The sequence below is a fragment of the Anoplopoma fimbria genome, chromosome 15 (assembly GCF_027596085.1).
Source record: "Anoplopoma fimbria isolate UVic2021 breed Golden Eagle Sablefish chromosome 15, Afim_UVic_2022, whole genome shotgun sequence".
Classification (NCBI taxonomy): domain Eukaryota; kingdom Metazoa; phylum Chordata; class Actinopteri; order Perciformes; family Anoplopomatidae; genus Anoplopoma; species Anoplopoma fimbria.
In genome coordinates, this window is record NC_072463.1 from 8042218 (window position 1) to 8060058 (window position 17841).

General features: G+C 44.7%; 1 protein-coding gene across 1 annotated transcript in view; it reads right to left on the minus strand.

The window, feature by feature from the left end:
* tnika (TRAF2 and NCK interacting kinase a) overlaps positions 1–17841 on the minus strand; it is a 60593-nt gene that overhangs the window by 5677 nt on the left and 37075 nt on the right. Inside the window, 20 exon segments of the mRNA XM_054614312.1 lie at positions 336–470; positions 661–804; positions 916–1086; positions 1204–1303; positions 1590–1730; positions 1902–1976; positions 1978–2008; positions 2339–2445; positions 3044–3112; positions 4244–4341; positions 5061–5176; positions 5481–5587; positions 6230–6490; positions 6752–6916; positions 11625–11816; positions 14680–14796; positions 15505–15703; positions 15812–15878; positions 17197–17372; positions 17534–17612. Of these exon segments, the coding sequence (XP_054470287.1) occupies positions 336–470; positions 661–804; positions 916–1086; positions 1204–1303; positions 1590–1730; positions 1902–1976; positions 1978–2008; positions 2339–2445; positions 3044–3112; positions 4244–4341; positions 5061–5176; positions 5481–5587; positions 6230–6490; positions 6752–6916; positions 11625–11816; positions 14680–14796; positions 15505–15703; positions 15812–15878; positions 17197–17372; positions 17534–17612 (2550 nt within the window).

The window sequence follows — 17841 nt, forward strand, 5'->3', positions numbered from 1 at the left end:
TAAAATAATAAAAGTCCATATTTCTGGATGCAAAGCAACTTCCTTTAACAGCATGAAGCTATATAATTGGCATAAACTGGAGCTCCTGGTAGCAAAGGTAAAATGCATTTAAACATTTTTTTGTTTATTTTGTGTTAGAATGGTAGCTGCATAGAATACTTGTCACCTGAATATAGAATATTACTTTCTTTCCCAGCTGGTTAGGGGTTTGATCCTATTTAAAGTAAATTTCAGCTCAGGCCAAGTCAGAATTTTAATTTAATATCAGCCTTTGAACATGTAATTCCAATTAATTCCTTCATTAATGAGAAGCACACACATCCACAGTTCCTTACCAACTTTATAATGCACACAGCCCTCCAGTTCACCGACTGTAATCCAGCCCTGCTTCTTTTCTACTTCCGGGTCGTTGTGTAATATTCTGTTCCTCAACCAGGACAAATAGTAGACACGTAACTTATTCTTTTTCCCTGAGAGAGCAGGGGGGAATAGGGACAAAGGGGAGAAATAGAAATGAGATTGAGTTTCTTAAACCTGTCCAGATGTAAACGGCACACAATAGCAGATTACCGGGCTTTTGTTATTGTACTTTGAGAGGAATGGAAGGAGGCTAAGGGATGTGTAAACAGAGTGAAATCAGAGTGTCTTAGTTCCACCTACCAGATATGGTGACTAGCACATTAAGCCCCTCCAGCACATCCATCTGTAGGAAGCGCCGTCTGGTGATCAGGTTATAGACTTTCCCCTGTCCACTTCGGTCAAGCAGCATAAGACCATTCTCCGTCCCCACCAGCAGGTTCACGCCTGAACACACACATCGGAACAAAGAGTCAGAGACACGGACACACAAAGATATATTTGGGACAGTTCAGATGTTCTTGTTTTATAAGGACGATGAAGGATGTTCCGTCCTACCCCAGAGTGCAGCACACAGGATTTCGGAGTTGAAGCGTTTCTTGTACTTGCGGATCTCCGGTGTGTCACTGTGGGGTCGGATGTTAGTAGGGTTGACGTTGACCACGGAGATCTTCCTGGCTTCGTTGAGTCTGGCCTGCTCCTGCCTCATCAGCTCATTAGCAAACATGGCTGAGATACCACGGAAGAAAAGAAAGATGAAGAATTTATTTTTTGGACAGCTGTGTTGACAATAAAAAAGTTGAATATGTAAAACGTGTGGCCAAAGCTTTCCTATGCTCTGCTTACCTTCCGCTGAGTTGTCATCGTCGTTTTCACTTGGCGAGGTTTGATAGACACGTGGATCAACAAACGGGGTGAAGGACGCTTTGGACCCGCCCAGACCGAACTGTAATTAATAAGCAGTAGCCTTTATTAACATATTGCCCGGAGTTGCTTGAAACTTCTTTTTATATGAAAAATCTATTATGCAATTATGTGAAAAAAGGACCTTTATCTGCTGGTTTAATTAAAGGCCCGGCATCAAATATTAAAAGTAATAAGTACTCATTTTAATAATTCATTTGTAGACTTTTTCACTCTTAAAATTCGAAAGATTTTAGGACTTATTGTATTAATTTAACTATGTTTGATATACAGCACCATATCCATGAATGTGTGTGTGTGTGTCTGACCTCAGCCATGTCGCCCAGTTCCTGCAGGGCGGAGGTGGGTGTGGCTGAGGGAGAGTTGCTCTGCTGCACCAGGTCAGGGAGGTTACCATGATTCGTGAACCCATTACTCTCGCTGTGGCCCCCTCTCCTCCTCTCCTCTGACTGAGAAGCAAAAAAAAAAAAAAAAAGAGAGAAAAGGTTCACAAGAAAGTGAGGACAGAAGTAAAAGTTTTGATAGTAGGTTATAAAAAAACAAAACAGTATTTCCTTTGTTTGTTTTCATTCCCTTCTCTGTAAATCAGTGTGAGGTGTGTGTTTGTGCACATTTGTCACCTCTCTCATCACTAGAGTGCCGTCCTTGGAGCTATTATAGGCCTCTCCCAGAGAGTCCTCTGTCAGCCCTCCGAATCACCGAATCACCGCTGCTCTGCACTGCTGGCCTGCACACACACACACACACACACACACACACACACACACACACACACACACACACACACACACACACACACACACACACACACACACACACACACACACACACACACACACACACACACACACACACACACACACACACACGATTATTTACAAAGCGATTCTGCCAAAACCATACTGACAAGCTGCTGGCATGGTGCATATTCCAAAGACATGCATACCTCAACACAAATAAATACTGACAAGTCCAGATTTGAAATAAAAAATAAAAAAAAATAAAAAAACACACACACAGAGGGAGTGAACAACCAAAAACAGAGGGGACAACTTACATGATACGGGGGATGTCGCTAACAGCAACAGTCCCATCATGGCCCACCGTCTCCCCGTCATCATCGCTGCTTTCTGAGTCTTCACTAGAGGACGAGTAGTCTGTCACCTTGAATACAATGCAGGAAGTAGAGACAGAGCATTGGTTTAGAAACCCTCTGAGAAACACCACTGTGATAAGGGTGACATTTAAATTAGCTCCCACACTCATTTAGACAAATCTTGTTAATTTGTAATATTGTTAACAGTGGAAATATTCAAACTGAAAGGTACCCTGTGGAGTTTTTGAGCACTAGTTGCGCTATAACACTACATGTGTTCACCAGTGGGACTTTGTTTGTACGGGAAACGCAGTGCACATTCCTGCAGCTGGTTTCATGCTACTCCGCTGATCAGATATTGGCGGCAGTGATGTACAAAGAACAAAACATTTTTTAGGAGGGGCCTTCAACATGTTGTGACACATAATGTGTCTTTGTGAGAAATATAGAATTCAAACAGCTTCATTTTTAACCTGACATGAAAATCTGTCATCTTGCCCTTTCCTCTTCTAATGAGGACCACAATGGAAATAATAATTTAGCTTCCTTGGTTTTTCCGTTCAAGGCAATTATCTATTGTAGGCCAAGACTGCAATCAAAATAAATATATCTATATACTAATCATCATCATCGTCATAATCATCACTACTATAAATGTGATTGTACCTTGACTGGAGGTCTGCTGCCCTCCTCCACCCTCAATTCTCTGAGTTCCTTAGCCAATGCACTTAGGTCCTATAGAGAGGGACAGAAGAGGAGAGGAGAGAGTTAAAGTCAGTCAGTTCATCAGTTCTGTATCATCGGTTTTAAAACCTGAGGAGTGAGAGACCAAATCAAATACCAGGAGGAGGGGAGCAGAGAGAGGGGCAAAGAGTGGGACAAACCATCAGCATCAGGACAAGAGGACAACTGACTTGTTGTCACACAAACATCTGGGCCTGTAAACATGTGCGACCAGGAACAAGAGTGCTCATCTGGGATCACTTTATGTGCCTGTACGCCACTCTAAAATTTTCATTGGGACTTGAGAAGTGATCACAGATCAGCACTTTTTATTCAGTCACGAGCAATTTATCAATAAATGTGAAGACGTGTCCTTGGAGGAGAGAGAGAGAGACAGATAATCAGGCTTGAGGTTACGACCGGAGTGCAGCATCAATCTGGACCCCCTCTACCCATCACCCCCATGCCAACTGGCCCGTGGTTCCTCCCCATCCACCCCGAGTCTATGGATCAGACCAAATCATGCAGCCCGGGGGGGGGAGAGGACCCTCATACACGGTGGGCTTACCAGCTCCTCCTGACCAGTGACCATGACAACAGAGAAACAGGAAAAAGAGATTCAGAAACTGTTCAGGTGCTTGGCAGTTCTGGTTACACACACACACACACACACACACACGCATGCACACACGCAAACTCGCACAAGCACGCGTCCACATACTCTCTCTCAGGTATGTGTGTGGAAGCACACATGCACTGCCATCGCCGTTACACTCGTTAAAAAAACAAAAGAAAAAACGTCATCTTCTTGTGAAAATAACTAACTTCACCATGCCAGGGGGGAAAAAAGAGGGGCTCTAATCGAGGCAAAGGAAAACCGGGATAAAATAAAAGGGGTGTCAAGTGTCACTAACCTCATCTATGGCTTTCTTATAGCTCTGAAGAACGAAAGGACAAAGAGAGGAAGGCAGAGAAAGAAAGAACCAGATGAATGGCAGAAATAAAGGAGAAGAGGCCCCGTAGAAGATTCCCAGAGAGGAGACTGCTGTGACAGAAAGTGAATAAGTGTGTGTGTGTGTGTGTGTGTGTGTGTGTGTGTGTGTGTGTGTGTGTGTGTGTGTGTGTCCGTGTTTTGAGACTCACTGCAGGCCTGCTGGGTCTGGCTGATTCCCGGCCCTCCTCCTTTTTGGGCTTTGCCTCCTGATTGGCTCCTGGAGGGGATCCTTCCTGCTTGGCTTGACCTATCAGAATAAGGAAGTAATTACACATTTAAACCTACATACACCATTATGTTCAACCAGAATTACCAAAATAGTTTTATTAAACACATGATAGATGTCACTTTGTTAATTTAATTAAAAAATGTGTTTTGTCCTGGGCCATAACATAACGAAAAGCACATTCGTCAATATATTTTTTAAGCTATTTTGTATTCTTCTTACCCTATCTTCATACTATCGGTCTCCTTTTTTTCCTTCTTTACATCTCAGCCATATTTACTGTCAACCCCATTGCAAAATAACATCCAACAAACATGAAGGAAAACCGATCCTACCATACTTCAACCTCTCTCTCTGCCATGGGTTTGTCAAGGGGAGAACCATGCATATCTTAGATATCCCTCTGGCCTGTTGTCTGACACATCCCTGTACGCCTTTTTTCTCTATCTCCCTCCCTCATTTCCTCTCTTCTATCTCTCCGGAGGCTGAGAGCAACAGGGCACATCAGACAGGTTGATCAGAGCAGAACTGCGACTGACGTTGTCCCGCTGATAGCCTCAGAATCTCGCTGAAGCCCTGTGCGTGTATGCAAATGGTTTTTTTCGTGTTCGCATTTGCAAGTACATGCGCCCATTTTTAATTGTTTGCATGCAAGTGTGTCTGTGTGTGTTCATTTCAGTGCGTGTGCATGCAATTATGTGTGATGTTTTTTTGTGGCTTTTCAGTGCGAGTGTTTGTACCTCTCCTCTCGGCTGAGCCTCCCTGAGATGAAGGGGAGGAGGAGGATGATGAGTTGGAGGAAGTTCTTTGCAGCATGGCGTCCAGAGAGAGCTCAGAGCGCCGCAGGTCTGGGTTACTGAAACAGGTGGGAAAAAATTCACTCAATTTTAAATTCCTTGAAACTATACAGCTGATTTATATGAAACAGATGTATGCCTTTTATACAAGTTAAGAGCTACAACTTTCTTTGTTAAAGTACATACATCATCATTCTCTGTAATGGTATTTAATACTGTTTTAAAATACACAATAAGAATACAGAAAGATAATTATTATAGTAAAAAAAGATCTAACTATTAAACCAGTCTGCATAAATATGTTAAGACTTAGTTTAAAGGATTATCTAGACTATAAAGGTGCCTTCAGTGTGCTAGCTTTACCTGGCCCGTATGAGTTGAGAACCTGTGCGAGGGCCCAGACCCCCTCCTCCGTTAGGGGAGTTCTTCCTGACCAAGGCTGGGGAGATGGAAGTGGTCCTCTGGGGGACCTGGACACACACAAAAACACACAGACAGAGGGTTACCATCGCTGGTACAGCTCGGCTTTTCATCCCCTAGCAAGGAGCTCAAAGTAATCTTTTAAATTTATCATGGTGCATCAATAAATTTATGTTGTGCTATGGTAAAACAGGTGCAGTAAACTGGGAGGTGGTGCTCTAAATACTACTTGTATTACTGGTAATGTTGATTGGCTGGTAATGTTGATTGGCTTGTTAACCAGGACAGGTCACACCTGTCCTGGTTAACAATCTTTTATCTCGAATGTCCGCGTTTGCCTCATACGGAAGAGAACTCTCCATGGCACGCTGCTGTTGTCACTCATTGAGAATGTTTCTCTGCTTGCATTTGTCCCGCCCCGAGAGCCATATACCCCACCGTGATTGGAGGTTCGCACTAACTTTCATATTAAATTGGGGGCCAAAAATACAAACAACACCTGACTGGAGAGGGCAACATTGTGTTCAAAGTCCTACATCAACCACTTTGCAAATGAGAAATCAGCTGCATTGAAATTTGATTTGTATGGTCAGATTTGAGTTTTTATAGTACTAATAATTATAATAACTGAAAATGTTTCTTCTACAAGAAAACACATCATCAGTCTTCCTTTCTGATTGTAATTCTCTGACCTTGGGTGGGAAGTCCTCCTCTCTCAGCCAGGCGGTCCTGTCCCGATCCCTGTCTCTGTCCCGTTCCCGTTCCTCTCTGCCTGTGATGCGCTGCGGGGGTCCGGGGGTGTCAGAAGTGGGGTCTGAGTTCTGGCGGGGCATCTCGGGCCTGGGAGAGCCCACGCTAAGGCCCTCGCTCAGAGCTGAGCCCGTCTGGTCCTGCAGAGACTGAGAGCCGGACATGGAGCCCGAGTGGGTCTTCACTGGAACCAGGTGAGCCATCTGTGGGAGGGAGAGAGATAAAGAGGCAAAAAGTAAGAATTGTAGGGAAACACAATGGCAGGAAATGGATTGAGATTAAGAAAATGAAGAGATAGGAAGGGAGACGCAGTAAAGAGGCAGATAGAGAAATGAAAGAGAAAGATTTGAGCTTTATGGAGGCACGAAAATATGTGATTATCTTGTTTTTGGGGGAGAAATGCTGTTCACTAGGAAACAAATCAAACACTTAGATCCCTTCCCTTTGCACACACACACACACACCTGTGGTTCGATGGAGCGGTGGATGGGTGGGGTGCGGGCGGGCTGCATGCCCCCGCTGCTGAAGGACTCGGAGCGGGGAGGGAGGGAGGGGTCGGAGATGCGGTTGGCCACTTTGGGTTGCAGCGCTGGGGAGCTCTGTCTGTTCAGCTTGGATCGCTCCTCCACCTGGGACAGGTCACATACCACCATCACTCACAGCCGAGCACGCAGCACAACCAATCACCACACTTGACCCACTGTGGGGTTTCCCCCCCCATCCCACATCCCCCATGCACCCCTACAAGCCACCAGACAATCTTTCCGTGACGCTGTGGGACAACTGTGAGGTTTCTCATATCAGATGTTGTACTTTCCTGTATCTGTAAACAAGAAAATTCAGTGGAAGTCTTTTGGTTTTTGTCTTTTGTTTCCAATGTTTGGTTGTTTATCTTCTACCATTTTTATCTTTGTTTCCAATCTATTTGTTGTGTACATGTGTCTCCGTAACCCACATACAGTTGAGGAGAGAGTGTCTGGTGGCTGTGGGGAAAAGTCAAGAATTATCCGTAAATTTCTTTAGCAGACACAACATTCAAACCAAAATCATAGATTTCAGTATGTGCGAAGATGGTGTGCACACATACGAACCCATGTTTGATTTTTATGTTCATAAGAGCTTGAGTTACTGCTTCCACCTACTTGTGGGAGTGCCAACGAGCACCAAATATCTGTGAGTGAGGAAGGCAGAAAGCCCTGCTTGCCAGTGTAATCAGATTATCAGATTATCTGATGTGCAGTGAGAGAAAGCTCCGAGGAATGCTCCCAGATGCCCAAATCACAGTTTCTCCACTCTAAACAATCTCCTCAACAGTTGCTGGAGGGTTGCGTCGTGGCTCAACAGGGCATAGTGTCAATAGCCCCCAGGTAAACATCCGTGTGCAATGAGCACTATCCCCTTTGGAGGCTTTCTGTAATTCCACATGAGCTCATGATCTCATAGGATTATTCAAGATTATGACCTCGGTCAGAACAACTATGCAATACTGTGTCATTCCTCAAGTCATTGTTAGTTGCCTGATGAGGGTCAACGACTGTGAGGCTACTATAATATATATATACATATATATATAGTGGCAGAAAACTTCTCAAATATATTGTTAGTTCTTCCCTTGGGATGAAAAGGCGACTACGGATGAAGGGAAGAATTTTAGACAAACAGTAGAACAAAGAACCAATGGAAAAAGAAACATTCTGTGATTCAGGAGAAGCACTGCTGCGATCCAAGTCGAGTTTAATCTGTCGATGTTTATGCGATCAAGGTTAGCATGAACATCAGCGTTAAACATCGACTGACCTTCAAAAGATAGAGAGATTAGTATTAGTAGACGCTTTACAGAAGAAAAAACATTTTGGGTAGTGCTGCTTAAATCTTCATTCTGCGTGTATCAAGTGTTTGGGACACGCTCTCGCCTACCACCCAAAAGCTCCCTCGACCATGGCAGAGATTCCAAGATGTTAAAACAGAGCTTTATGGAGGAAGTTAATGGTGGCCACGGTGGCATCTACACTAAGAGAGGACACAGAAAAAGATTAGAAAGGAGAGCGGATGGAGGACAGAGGGCCTCCTCAGAGGATCCAGGTTTGTTAGGGGGATCCCACCACCACCTGGCCAGCACCCCATCACCACGCGGGAGTTGATTGAATGGTTGACTGACCTAAAAAGAAGTTGGGATGAGTGGGGTTCGCCGGGCTTCCCACGTTGCTTTGCGGTTCAGTGGATGGTAAGGGTGACAAGGTGGCTAGCAGAGTGGGGGGGATGGGGTTGGGGTGTGTTTAACTAAGATACCTATGGTTTAGGGCGATATTAGCACCTCTCATCTGGATCTCAGCCCCAGTAAAAAAACATTTAAAGTCTTAGCAAACAGCCCATAAACAAACATGTAGATTAACAATAAAATACATACACTTTTTAGAACGTTGATATATTTACAGATGTAAATGTGTGTTTATGTATACATGTACATTATGCTCTTGTTCTTCTATCTTTGTGAGGACTAATTTGATTTGAAGTGAGAACATATTTTGAGGGTTACTTAAAGTTGAGTTAAGGATTAGGATTTGTCAAGAGGCAGTAGATGTTTTGATTTCTATTTGACTACAGACTACAGATCAATTGGGAATAATTCTATTGTTTTTTTTCCTTTTGTTAATTCAAGTAGATTTTGAGTCCACCATATAACCAACAGATACAAAAACAGTGGGTACCCTTAATGTGGTATCAACCAATAATAAAGGCAACACAAGGTTCAACAATTAGATAAGCATTGGTGTTCAGCATGTAGCTGTAATGGGGGTTAGGATTTGGGTCTAGAAAATTCATTATTTCAGCCAAAAAATAGACGTACAAAATTGTGTGTGTGTGTGTGTGTGTGTGTGTGTGTGTGTGTGTGTGTGTGTGTGTGTGTGTGTGTGTGTGTGTGTGTGTGTGTGTGTGTGTGTGTGTGTGCATTTACATGTGTGCTTTAGAGAAGGGTCTAGATTCCTGAACCAACAGAATTGATGCAGATCTGGGTCTGAGATCCAAAGGGAGAGCCATACGGGGAGCAGTGGGGGGAGCAGCGGGGGGTAGACCTAGGTGAAGGGAGGAGATTGGAGGCCTGGTTGGGCACGGGGAGGTGGGTTTGGAAAGGTGGAGGCGATTTGCAGGGCTTGTTGGAAACAAGGGTTCCAGGAGAGAATAGAGGGGAAAAGGTGCCTGAGGATGAGGGGGAGGTTTGTGGGGAGGTGAAAGGAGAAACGCCCAACCAAGAAGTTGGGGTGGTTGGAGAGAGGGATGGCGAGTGGCCACTATGTAGTATGTCTGCTGGGGTAGAAGCGCTAACACACAAAGAGAAGCTATGCCTTCTTTGCCCAACCCAAGTAGGGGAAAGCAAGAGGTTGTTATCAGGGACTTGAAGTAAAGGGGCAGGTGAGGGGAAGCACCTATTTCTATGTGTGAGGGAGTAGAGACCATTGGAAGGGAAGGATTGAGAGAGGGGGTCAGTTGGGACCTCCCAGTCACAGGGCCCTGTAAGCCACTCCGGACTGACAGACGGAGTCTTTCTCATCCCCCCTTGCTGATACTCAGGTTCTATATCTACATCTATTCTACTGCAAGGTGGATTGGAATGGCTGGCTGGCACTTGACTAAAATACTCTTTATGACTGAGTACGTCTGCCAGGGTAGAAGTACTAAGGTCACCCCAAGAGTTGCTACGCCTTCTTTGTCCATCCCAAAGATTGGAACGGACGGGGTCGTGACAAGGGACTTGAAGAAAACTGTTAGAAGCAGGTGAGTAAGAGCACCTGTTTCTAGATGAGAGGGAGTAGATAGCATCGGAAGGGAAGGATTGAGAGAGGGGGTCAGTTGGGACCTCCCAGTCACAGGGCCCTGTAAGCCACTCCGGACTGACAGACGGAGTCTTTCTCATCCCCCCTTGCTGATACTCAGGTTCTATATCTACATCTATTCTACTGCAAGGTGGATTGGAATGGCTGGCTGGCACTTGACTAAAATACTCTTTATGACTGAGTACGTCTGCCAGGGTAGAAGTACTAAGGTCACCCCAAGAGTTGCTACGCCTTCTTTGTCCATCCCAAAGATTGGAACGGACGGGGTCGTGACAAGGGACTTGAAGAAAACTGTTAGAAGCAGGTGAGTAAGAGCACCTGTTTCTAGATGAGAGGGAGTAGATAGCATCGGAAGGGAAGGATTGAGAGAGGGGGTCAGTTGGGACCTCCCAGTCACAGGGCCCTGTAAGCCACTCCGGACTGACAGACGGAGTCTTTCTCATCCCCCCTTGGTGATACTCAGGTTCTATATCTACATCTATTCTACTGCAAGGTGAGTATGACCGGCTTCGATAAGAGCAACTAACCAGTTTGACCGCAGGGTTGGATACAGAATGAGATGGAGACTGAGGTCCCTGGACCAGTTCTGGTGACTGAGGATGAGGTTGTAGGGCCTTAAAGTCTACGTCTGGAGGCATTAGCCCCTTGGTTGCTGCCTTACTGGGGGCAGAGAGAGGCCTTTCTCTGGGCTTCCCTTTCTGAGGCCCCAGAGGATATAGGTTGGGTACTGGATTGGAATGGCTGACTGGCACTTGACTAGAATGCTCTTTATGACTCTTGCTAGGCCCCTGGCCAGGAGCCTGGCTGTGTTCCTCGATGGGCCCCGGACTGCGGCCCCTCTGTCTGAGTTTCTGAGCCCTAAACTCTCTGACATGCTGACTTATCTCCTGCGTCAGCCCTGGATCTAGGGGCTCTCCGTGGTCTACTGAAATACATATATTGGGGAGCTGGGTGGGGAGGAGCCGGGCACCGTGGGACTGGGTTTGCTTCGGACCCTGAGCTCTGTTTTGACCGTGAGAGCCAGGGGACGAAGCTGGTTGGTTGAATGACTGGTGCTGTCGTAGTTGGGGGCGGGGCGGGTTACTCTGAACATTCTGCTGCTTCAGGACCTAGGAGTCGGAGTCAGAGGAGGGTAAGCAACAAAACAAACACATACAAAGCAGACAACACACTGTGATTATCGAAGCAGCCACGTTAATTTAATATAATAAAAAATGATCTTCAGATTCAAAAAGCAAGGCCTCCCTCCGGACCGCTGCTTCTAGTAAGACCTGCTGAACAAGACATTGACAACACAAGAAGGCCACTGGGTGTGTTTAGTGTACAATAAGGGTTCATTTTCTAAACATTACCAGGATCATCTCCTATGCATCTGTATATTTAGTGCACTACTAATTTACTCAGATCTGGTACCTTTCCTCACTCTTCAAAAATGATTTCACAACTTGGAAAATAATTCCTTTTAGATATTGCATGCATGTCTTTCAGGCATGTTGCGACTTACCTCTTTGGCCCAGGCAGGCTTGTCGGTAGGATTGGCGATATCTTTGTAGTGGTAAAGCGGTTTCTTCTCCGCTTGCCTTCCCTCCTGCTGCTGCTGCTGCTGTAGAGACACCAGGTAGGCTCTCTCCTGCTGGAGCTGCCTCTGCAGCCGCTCCGCCTGCCGCTGCTCCTCTATCTGCTTACGTTTGTACTCCTGGAGGGACGGGGGGGACGGGGGTAAGGGAGGGAGGTCAGAGATGAGATGAGATGACAAGAAAGCATAACAGAAAGAAACAAGGGTGGATTTAGGAGGAGAGGAGGGAAGGAAGGTCAAGAAGAGGTCAAAGAGGATGAGGAAGAGAAAGTAGTGAGAGACATAGAGATCAACATCAAAACAGGTGAGTACGTATTGCACAATATTCTCTAATCTACCAGTGTTGCAAATAATTATTTATTATTTATTAGAACTTCCTAGATGTGTGGAGTTCCGTGCTTTAGGATTACTAAATCTGAAGCTGTCATTTGCTCTGATTATCTCTCAAATGTTGCTGTTTTGTGTGCATAATTTGCCAATAAATTGTGCAAAAAGCCTGTTTCTAATGTCAGACTCGAGCCATGCATTAACAAATACTTCAAAACCAAACAGATAAACACAAATACTGACAACTGGAAGCAGGTATATGGAACATCAGCACACAGCTTTCACAATTATAATCACAATCGTAAGGCTGATGATGGATTAAGGGACTAGGGAATTAGCGTACACAAGGCATTGGCAAACCTTTGGGATGGGGGGAGAGGACGGTATGTACTGAGAGGAAAGAAAAGATAGCAGTAGGGAAGGAAAGGGGAAGACGCCATTTTTGGGGCCACAACACATCTCCGGATTTTGGTGCGTGATGTTGTTGCTGTGGCTTCTGGAGTTTACAAGGGTTGGATCTCAAAAGGTTTACTTAAATATATTTCTCTTCATAACTTGATGCGAGGAGCAGTGGACAAATGCTACAAGACATATTGTGGATTGCTTGCAGTAATAAAACACAAAACTGGAGCCCCAAATAAGACCGGGGCACTGAGAGAATCCCTCTGAGAAAAAACAGTACCGTCCTATTTTCTCTTAGATGTTCTCACTTTGTGTGGGCCAACATGATTGCGGTTGACAAAACCGTTTTTGCCGCACCCTCTGGGGAGTCTTTTGAGATCCAGCCAACCAAATGTGTACGGTTCATGCAATCAGTGATCTGAATAAATTCAACACAAGCATTAGAGATAAGCAGTCGATTGCTTCAGTTCCATGCTTTTTCCTAAAATGTGTAGCTAACCGGTTGAGTGACTCAGACTGTGGATTCCCTCACAGTCAGTGCCTCCGTACAATTGGGAGCATGCAGTGGGGATAGGGGGGCCACACAGCACAGATGGGGGGGCGGAAGTGGCACATGGGGAGGGCTACGGTTACCATCAGTAACGCCTGTTCTTGTAGTAGCTGCTGCTGAAGAATCTCTAACTGCCTCTGTTCCTCTTCCAGCTGTCTACGGATATACTCCTGAGCAGCGTGTCGGCACAAGGAAACAGAAATAGACCGAGAGAGAAAAACATCAGGAGATCTGAACATCCAAACACCAACAGAGAGAGAAAGATCGAGATAAAAAAAAAAAAAAAAAAAAGTGATACAGAGAAGATAATCTCCTGTGGTAGCTGGAAATGAGGAGGGGGAGATGAGAGTCAGAAGCCAGATGAAGCTAAGGAGACCGTGTTGTCGAACAATTGTAATGCGTTACAAAGGAAATATGACAAAGAAACGGAGAATGTATTTTTCCACAATACTTGAAAAGCGTGGGAGGAGAGCGACAGAGCGATAAAGTGGGACCGTGATAGACATAAAATACACATCTGAACAGCAGTAAGTTCAAAGAGAGGACGAGTGAAAGAGAGCAGAAAAAGATGTACACTACTGGGGAGAATACAGTACAATCAAAATACATGCAATAGCAGAATAAAAAGTAGAAAGAGGATCCAAAAAGAAGTAAGGGGTACCAGCTTGAGAAACATACAGAGCCCATGACAAATCCTATAACATTTAAATCTCTGAGGCTAATAATTTACAGTTTGACAGTATTGCCTTGACTTTGAAAAAAGGACTCAACCTCTGATAAATTACATAAAAAATACTGAAAGCATCTATTTTTATGTGCTATTCCCTCAATACTTCAAAAGTGGCAATAGACAAGTATTTTGCATTAACTTATCATTATGAAGTCTTTACTATGCAATTCTGTATGCCACCTAGTATGATCTCCCAGGGGGAAAAAAAGGCTCTATTTATAGCACAAAGGAGGTGCGTCAGCCATGCGCAACCACAACATGAAGAAGCTAGCCCGTTTTGTTTTCCCCGGTAGCCATCGGTAGCTATATCACAGTAAATTCTTTGAAGTTATAATCCCCTGTGGCGGAAATCGCAACGGAACTGTGGAAAACATAACAAACTGGCACTAACCCCAAAGAGTTGCTCAAAGTCACCTCATGACGTCATAGGCTCATGCATTTTGGCGATGCCATGACGCATCAATTTGGATAAAGTTTGGGTCAGATGTGGTAACGGAGTGACTTCACACTGTGAGTTGAAAAGTTGTCTATTGCCACTTTAAGATGTTGCAATAAAATTTGATTACGAGAGCGAGAAGAAAGTAGTGTTTTTGCCGGTAAGATCCAGGAGCTTAGAAGAAGAAAGTGACCTAACAACAAATAGGGACGGAACCATTAACACAGAAAAACAAAGCGAAGCGCAACTGTGTCATCAGTTTTTAAATGGCAGAGTTCTGTGTGTCTAAAACTGAAATCCTTCAAAAAAAACATCAAGGAAAATACGCCACTGAGGTAATTTAAGGAGACAAGTGAAATCAGAGTGACTCAGGAAGACAGAGGAAGATGTTGCCATGAAAAGAAACAGAAAGTTTTTAGGGCAAATGAGGGATTCTGGACTCGAGTTGTCATCATGTCGCACATTTTCCCGCGGAACCATACTGTTTGTCTTCATGCAGTGTGTGTTTTTAATATAATATCACAGTAAGTGTATAAACCTGTTCTCTCTCTGCATGCCTCCTCTCCTCCTCTCTACGGAGCTGCTCCATTTCCTCGTAGCGCCTCCTCTGTTCCCTCTCATGCTGCTTCCTCAGGTCTCGCTCTCGCTGCTGCTGCTGTCCGGAGGAAACAAGAAAGCACTAGAAGATTCAGGATCACGACACAAGGTTTTCACAAAAATTAAGAAATCATGTCTCAGCAGAGATTTACACAAACACACACACACACACATGCTGAATCTTTGATACGTGAACTCATTTGATAATCTTTCTTCAGACATTCACACAGGATACAAGTATACACACATATGCATTCACAGGTGCACAAACACACATGTATTTGCTCACACGCAGAGTCATAGACACACACTTGGCCCTGAGTGGAGGGGTCATGTTAGTTGAGTCGAGTCACGGTGCTTAGCCGTGCGCTGGGAGACAAACCTTGTGGGAACCCAGCGAGAGCGCACAGATTATGGGCTAAGGATTTTCTTCTATAAGCCCGCTCTCTGGAACTAAGAGAGGGACACTGGGGAAAGGCTGTGTGGGTGTGTGTGTGTGTGTGTGTCTGTCTCTGTAGCGCTCTCCGTTTTTGCTGCAGCCTCTAACAAATGGTGAATGAAATGTTTTTGTAAATTCGAACTGCCAGAATTGGACACATTATGTTTTCCAAATAGTCTTTAAAGTGTTTAAAGGACAAGAGGATGGAGAGTGTTTGACTGTACATTTGGGCCATGTTAAAAAACGAATGTGTTTTTCATACAAGCTGCTCTAGATAAAGGCATTCCCCAAGGTCGTAGGTCACAGTCAAAGCCTCCTCCTGCTTACCTCCTCCAGCCGCCTCCTCTGCTCCTTCTGCTCCTCGATGCGTTTCTGTCTCTCCGCCAACAGCAGGCGCTTGTGCTCCTCGTTCTGCTGTTGCTCCAGCTGCTGCCGCCGCTGCGCTTCCGATCGCTCCTTATTGGCCAGCTGCAGGCGCAGGAAGTCCCGCCTCAGGGTCGACTCTCCGGGGACGTTGATGATGGAGCTGTGAATGGTAGGTAGAAGACAGGACGGTTTTGAGTTAGCGAAGACGTGTCGAATGCATTTTGGGGGAAAAACAAAAGTTTATGTTTATATTTGTGAGGACACTGACCTTGGTTCACCCATGTCTCTTTCTTCATCCTCCTCTTCACTGCCGCTGTACTCATACTCTGTCTCATCTAATGGAGAGAGAGGAGAAAGAACGAAGAAATTGTAAAAAGACAAAAAAACATAGAAGAGTGAGTAAGGTAATAACCAGCAGCGAGCAAAGCCATTCCACTCCAATGTTTTTCATTTTTCACTTGAACTACCTTTGTTCACTGCTGAGCAGCATAAGATCCTTACATTCCCTGATCCTCACTCCTTCAAGGCACTCTCTGTTAGCCGCTTTGAATACGAGGATAAATTGTAATTTCACTGTGTGTATCGAGGTGGAGAACATTTGCTCGGAGCTCTTTCTATAAAACGGGGCTTAAAGCATAACGCTTTGCAGAGGAACGACGGCTCTTCCTGAGACACATCCACACAGACCTGTCCTCCGAATATGACAAAGTGACAGCTGGAGTCTGTACAATGAGAAGACATTTCTATAGATCATCACGACATCCGCCCTGCAGTATGTTGTTTCTCGAAGCGGTTAATGTGGTTTCTTACTGGTGCAGTGTGTCAGTCTATCACTCAAACTGTGTGTGTGTGTGTGTGTGTTTGTGCGTTGTGTAGGAATGGAATGGAAATCTGTCACTTTTATTTCCTGCCTCTCTGTGATGGTACATGAGTGTGAGAGAATTTGCGTCTGTGTGCGCAGCCAGATATAAGGGTAAGACAATAGTTTGATTTAACTAAGTTTGATCAGAGTTCCTGAGAAATTTGACATAGAATGTAGTTGCTATTATCAGATTAGAAGACGCAATTGTGTATCACGATATCTCCATATATGATTTCATTTTTATATGATTCCATAAATCGTATTGAGTAATGGCCAGGACCTAAATGTCTGTAATCCAGCATTACCGTTTAATTTCATCTCAATGATAAATGCATCAATGTTCATGCACCTGCAGCCGTATCAGAGTATGTATTGAGGTATTGTTAATGTATAATACAAATTCTTACGGCTGCTTCTTCACATTATAAGCACTCAACTGGCTAACTGTGGTGTGCTTTTATTGTGAAACAGTCACAGAAAACGTGTATTTGTCATATCATTTAGGGCTGACAGTATTTTTTACGAAAGTATTACGTAGTCCATAGAACCATTTTGAGTATGAGCTATTATATGATACAATTTTGTGACATACAGTGACGTCATTACTGTTTACACAGAGGAAACTCTCCTTTTAATGCCAGCCAACTCCTGCAAGCTGCAAGCGTCTACAAAGAGCGACTTCTTAATCAATCAGCCGCTCCACCTCCATCTCCACCTCCACCTAAATCTACATTTGTACATTTGCGATTGAATCCATATGAGCATGTCTGCATCACATGTTACTTCCTCACCCCTCTCCCCTCTCTTCTTCTTGGTGCGGTCGATGTGGTCCTTCAGCTGGATGCGGATCTGCCTCTCGTTGGGCAGGTCCCTGATGAACGGGTGTTTGAGGAGCTGCTCTGTGCTGGGTCTCTGGCTGTGGCTCTTCACCAGACAGCTCTCTATAAACGACTGGAACTTCTTGGACCTGAAAACCACACACACGCACACGCACACACACACACACACACACACACACACACACACACACACACACACACCGTGAAGTAAATGAAAAACCTGCTGTAATCGAGTGTATGTCTGAAGTGGTTATCCTGCTTTTGATGGTGCTGGAACGTTCACACTCACCACTTCTTGGACTTGAGTCTGGGGGCAGGATTGCGCGGGATGAGGAAGAGGGCTCTCATTGGGTGCATGTCACACAGCGCTAAAGATTCAGATATCGGGTAGCAAACACGGGTGAGTTAGGGGGGGAGGAATGTATCTCGCTAATTGTGCTGAACATTATCATGGCAAATAGTCAAAGCCAGCTGGAGTTAGCTCTCATTTGATCAATACGTGCTGTCAATACTGATAACAATCTATTAGTTTTACACACAAAAACACACGCACACTCTTGTCTTCTTGAAGAAAGCCTTATCCATCTCACAAATAGG